The sequence below is a fragment of the Manduca sexta genome, chromosome 23 (genome assembly GCF_014839805.1).
Source record: "Manduca sexta isolate Smith_Timp_Sample1 chromosome 23, JHU_Msex_v1.0, whole genome shotgun sequence".
Lineage (NCBI taxonomy): Eukaryota > Metazoa > Arthropoda > Insecta > Lepidoptera > Sphingidae > Manduca > Manduca sexta.
The window spans coordinates 16007673-16013672 of NC_051137.1; the positions used below are offsets into that span (position 1 = coordinate 16007673).

A 6000-nucleotide genomic window follows, 5' to 3' on the forward strand; every position below is an offset into this window, starting at 1 on the left:
TTTGACGTACTACATATTGAATTTTATATATCACTAAGACGTTTCCAGTAAAAAATTTGAATAATCCAAATGATAAATAAAGGGAAACCATGAATTGACTTTTACAATTTTTATCAACATGAAATTTTTTATTCTCATTTTGGAATTCCCATGTTTAGATTTTGGGTAATATTGCTACTCTTCAGGATATCCTTGCTCAAAAAGCCTCAATGGCGTATTTGCATTACGTGCGCATTATGAATACCGCTTTGAAACACCTTGTTCGAATGCCGTGCCAAGTGATATTGGTTTTTTTCTGCTCAGTATCATTCGGAGTCTGAAATTTGTGCCCTATATAACAATAGGGCCGCCCCCTATCACATGGAAGGAACACCCAAAGTTGGTGCGTTGTCGCACTTCTGCCTAAACCTTCTGGGATGAAAGCGTGATCTGTGTGCGTTTTGTAAAAACCCCATGACTATTGATTAATGATTCATCTTCACAGCCTCTGTGGTGTAGCGGATGATGAGCCGGATATAAAACAAGAAACAACAAGATCCTAGCACCGAGACCTGTGTATGTACATACATAAATACGTGTAAGACGCAAATTTCTCTAGTCTGTCTTGGTCACAGAGCATAAGAATAAAGTATTGCTTCGGTAGCATAGTTGTATTGCGTATGTTTTACATGTCTCAAGCTGAGCCGTTTGATTCGCAAATCGGGAATGATAATTATTTCTTCTAGTATCAGCTTAGAGTCTGGAATTATGTTGGGGAAATATGCTCGCTCTCTATTTCATGGATGCAACATAGCTGACGCATTGTGAGCGTGACAACACATCGACGTATACCTGAAAAGGGAAAAAGGCTATAAATATATTTGTGGTGCTGGTAAGGCGAAAGTCCCCAGTATTTCCTGTTCGCACAACTTAGCTAGGGTTTAGATGCAATGACTTTTCCACAATCGATTAGAGTCTATCCCGCCTTCGTCCCCATCAATGTTCTTCCTGTAAGCCATAATGGACAAAATATCTACTAGCCGGCACACTACTGCATGTTGGGATAATCTGCGTACCTAAGTGTAGCTTCTAACATTACAATATACTATATGTTACCTCGCCCACGTGAAAATCAAACGAAAGTCCCTAAACACTGCTCGTAGCGCGAGCTGTGTCATCTATTTAAGAATGTGATTAAAAAATCTATTATGTCCCATAAAAACAAATTATTGGGATATAAAGCTTATGTGTTAGACCAGAATGTGGTCTACCCGTGTGCCAAATTTCATCCAAATCCATTTAGCTGTTTCTGCGTTTACTTCTAACAAACATCCAAGTATCCAACATTTTCACTACTTTTCGCAAATAATTAGTGAAAAGATTTTATGACACCGAGCGGTGAAACTGGGCGAGTCTCTGGGAGCACTATTCGTAATCCATTGCAGGTAACACGCCTGCTTAATTGGTTGTTAATAATATTTTTTATATAAAACATAAACTTAAATTATATGTGACGTCACAAGCTTATGTAGGTAGCAAAGAACAATTGTGCATAATTTATTTTAAGTATCTTAAACGAGACATCTGTTTCTGGCTGTTTGACGTGGGTTGTTTTGTACATTCATTTTATAAGCACGCCTATGTCTCCAATGGGCTAGGCAGAGGTGTGCCAAATAGTAAGTAACATCTGATGTTTAATATTAGTTTTTAATGACAAGAGTTAGCATAGTTCGTATGGGCCATATTTCCAAAACCGGGTCTCGAGTGTCATCGGAAACTACATAATTTGTATTGCCCGACCTGAGTATCCAATCTATTAATAGATTGGTGCTTAGATATAATTACTATCACTATGTTATTGAAGCGTTCACATAATGTATCTATCGTACAAATTATTACGTATTTACTAAGTAGGTACCTAGATATTGTATTCTTTTTATGCTCTTATTATGCAGGTTATAATTTCGAAGGTATCTGAAGTCTACCAACCTGCACTAGGCCAGCTTCGTGAACTGAGGCCTAATCCCTCTCAGTAGTAGACGAGGCCCGTGCCCAGCAGTGGGGCAGTATATAATCCAGGGCTGATATTATTATGCAGGTTGGTTCCTAAAATATATATATAGGAACATATTTACATTGCGTTACTAAATGAGCCCACATTCGGCTATATGTCTGCTAAGATAATGTCAAATCATCCGTGAATAACAAATATTTTCGACGAAAATCCCGATTTCTATTTCCTAATTTCTTGACTATTTTGTAGTTTAGTGGGAAAATGATGTGTGCGTGAGTGTGTTTCTAGCTGAAAGTGATGCGCTCTGACCAGTGCGTGTAAAATTAAAATTACTTTTTAATAATATATTTTTTTCGAAACTTTTTTTTTTATTTTACATCTACAATTCGAGTAACTTATTGTAAAGTGTTATTTTAAATAATTAGATAGATATTAGATAGCGCAATACCAAAATCACCTGTATAATATATAATTTAAATAGTACTGTTTATTCTACATTAGCTATGTCTACGACTTTGTCTGCATTTTATTTGCATTATTAACTCATGTCCAACATTTAACTTGTATTTTTATTGTCTTTATATTTTTATTAGTGTTTGCCTTACATAGTAATAGGAACGTTTTTACGTGATAAGAAAGCAAATTGACTGACATACGGACAAGCTCTATTGTTTTATTACATGTGTATATTCTTCCAATCTTGTAACCTTAAATATTCTTAATTATACATTTGTCTATTTAATGGAGTGTTCCAACTTTTTATATCTATTTCAATAAGAAAAAATATTTTATAAATAAATTATTGAATATTTTGTGAAAAAAAATGTTATTCAAATAAAAATTATAATACTCCATTGCATATCTAGATTAAATAGAAAAAAGTATTTAGTAATATAATTTTAATGTTTTATTGCCTAAGTCGTGAGTTCGTGACTTAGAAAATAAATACCTATTAAGAATTTATAAATTAATTGTATGAGGTAATATCATTTCTAAGAATGACTAGCTGACAGGTCAATTAAAGCGGGGGATTACATACATCTTCCGCTACATAAAAAAAAAAAAATAAATCTCAAAGCATTTATTATCACAACTTGTTACACCTCCGTCCACAAATCTGGCCCGAAGCACCGAAAAACGCGAAGCACTGCGCACATTTTCACAAAAATGTAGTCCTTTTGGAACACCACAATCCATCACCGCATCACGAATGTGAAGATGGACTCGATGACGTCATCCAGGTCCTTGCTGAACGGCGATAGCTGAGCCTCGTACGAAGGCATTGACTTCTCCTTGCCCGCGACCATGAGGTGGCAGCTGGGACCAAGCAAGTTCACTCTGTCTCCACGCCACCGCTTGTCAATATTCACTGTTCCATTCCCGCCCACCAGGTTAATCACACCGTAGTTATTCACAACTTCGACGCGACAATCGTTTCCGATCACTTCTATGTCTCCCTGGTTGACGCCGACGCGTACGATGCAATTGTTCCCGACCACCTTGAGTAGAGAGCCGTTAGTCTCCATGGTCACCTTCTTCTTGTTTCCGACGATCGAGTACTTCTTCATTTTTAAAAATGGAATTGTTTTTTGTAATTAGAATTTAAAAAGTGCAATTCGATTTATGAATTGGAAATTTGTAATTCGATTTTTGAATTTATAAGTGTTCTATACCGCTGCGTGTTAGCGAATGAATTGAAGCTGATTTGCGCGGTATTTATATGCGGCGGCGCACGCGTCTACACCCGCGGACTGATAGGGACTCCCCTCTATGCGTCACTCATTGATGAACGGAACGTGGAACGAGATTTGTTTTGTAGTAACGAACTCTCATCACCTGAGCGTGTGAATCTGTCCGATATGCTGTTATAGAGTTATTCCCCATTATAATGGAGAATGGGTAAAAACTTTATAATAGTTTTTGTTGCGGTTTAAATGTAATCCAAGTGGATTTTTAGATTTGTTTATATTTATAGATATGGAGGCTTTTTAGGATAATAAAAACATGACCACCTTTATTTTTTACATTCAACTTCCTTGTTTTGATAACTTGTATTGCAATGATGTAAAATTTTGTCTTTAGAGTTGAGTTTATTCAAATAAAAATTTTATTTAGAAAAATATTAAGATCTGTGAAATAAAAAAAAATGGCATGAAATGGTCTCATAAAAAAAAGTTGAAAATACAAAAAAACCTTGGTTTAAACGCAATAATATTTAATTTATAAGGAAATATCAGGCATTGAATAATCAAGCTGTAGTTACCTAAATATAAAGCCGCAATTGTGCATCAAACTGTAAGCCGGCCGTCAAAAGAAAAGCCGTGAGATCAATTTTTCATAGAATAGACACACAAGTAGATCTCTTTATATGAAGTTTGTCTATGAATCCTCTGCATACCCATAATTAAACATTTTTACCGCTCATTAACAACCTAACTTAGCCAGTAAAATGTGGGTGTTCTATCTTTGCCTATTATATATGTTATCAAATGTGGCTATATATGAACAAGAAATAGGGGTGATGTGTATCCTATCAGATCCAGAGGACGATATCACTCTGGCAATACGTAGAAAGCACGAGCTGCTTAAAAAGCTCAAACACTCCACACGACCGTTGCTCCGTCCTCGCCGCCGAGGACCTCGCCGCGTCCCCCGTCCTCCCGACCCTTCTGATAATTCCGGCCCGGACGCCGATGTAATCATGTTAGATTGTTAGGTCGTTTTCGCACCTTTCGCGTTTCCATAAACGTTGATGTCCCCAAAACATCTTCTCTCAGTGGCCGTCCTGAGCCGAGGTCGTGACCCTTTAGAGGGTCGCCCTCAGCATGGTCACTTAAGGGCTCGCAGTGCCTAAAGCACGCACCCGCAAGACCGGTGTGTTTGTATAAGCCGGCCCTTGCCAGGCTAACAAACGTATGTCAGTAACAAAAAAAAAAAAAAAAAAAAAAAAAGGTGATGTGTATGTAGACAATGCTTCTAATCTAAGTAAAATATCTCTAGGAAAATATGATATTCATATGCAATTTTATCAATAAAGTGACAAATAATAAATCTTGACAAGCTAATTATAAAAAGAACATTTTAAGAGAAAACTACAAAAAAACTTACATTGCATAAATTACTAAAATATTTTACACTAAACAAAGATTTAGGTTTGTGAATTATCGCTTGCTTTAACTGTGAAGGAAAACATCGTGAGGAAACCTGCATATCTGAGAACTCTATAGGAATTTTGAGGGTGTGTGAAGTCTACCAATCCGCACTAGGCCAGCGTGATGGACTAAGGCCTAATCCCTCTCAGTAGTAGACAAGGCCCGTGCCCAACAGTGGGACAGTATGTAATACAGGGCTGAGATTATTATTATTAAACAAAGGTTGTATTAACTCGTGAGGTCACATATATTATTTAGTTATAGATTAAATCAGACGGTAATTTGATAGCACAAGTAATCTTATCACAATATATCTAATCGCAGGCCCATTGCCAGGGACATCACCGTGACGATTACACTGATTTAAACTGTAATGGCATATAATTACGCGTAATGACACTACGCATTAACATCTGGATTCAAATAAAAAATAACATGAAATTAAACCGTCATCAAAAACCATTAATACTACTAATCTACTGGTGGTAGGTCTCTCATATGTGAGAGTCCGCCTGGGTAGGTACTACCGCAATGTCTATTTCTACCGCCAAGCAGCAGTGTGTATTCACTGTTGTGTTCCGGTTTGAAGGACATTGTAGCCAGTGTAACTACTGGATATAATGAGACTTAACACCTCATGTCTCAAAATGGTGAGCGCAGTGGAATACCAAACAATACTTTATAATTCAAGGTTTTGGGTGGTGTTTCTCCTACTTATGGGCGGTCATATCGCTTACCATCAGGCGAAAGGAAAACTCGTCTCGTCATTCAAAGAAATAAAATAATAATAATAATAACCAAAAAAATAATTAGACATACAGGTATATATACATAATATATACTCGTTACCAATTG

General features: G+C 36.6%; 1 protein-coding gene across 1 annotated transcript; it reads right to left on the reverse strand.

The window, feature by feature from the left end:
- Positions 1–3059: 3059 nt before the first annotated feature.
- Positions 3060–3688, reverse strand: LOC115448460. The gene has a single exon (XM_030175897.2). It carries the CDS (start codon positions 3559–3561, stop codon positions 3190–3192), a length of 372 nt encoding a protein of 123 aa, XP_030031757.1. The 5' UTR covers positions 3562–3688; the 3' UTR covers positions 3060–3189.
- Positions 3689–6000: the final 2312 nt, after the last annotated feature.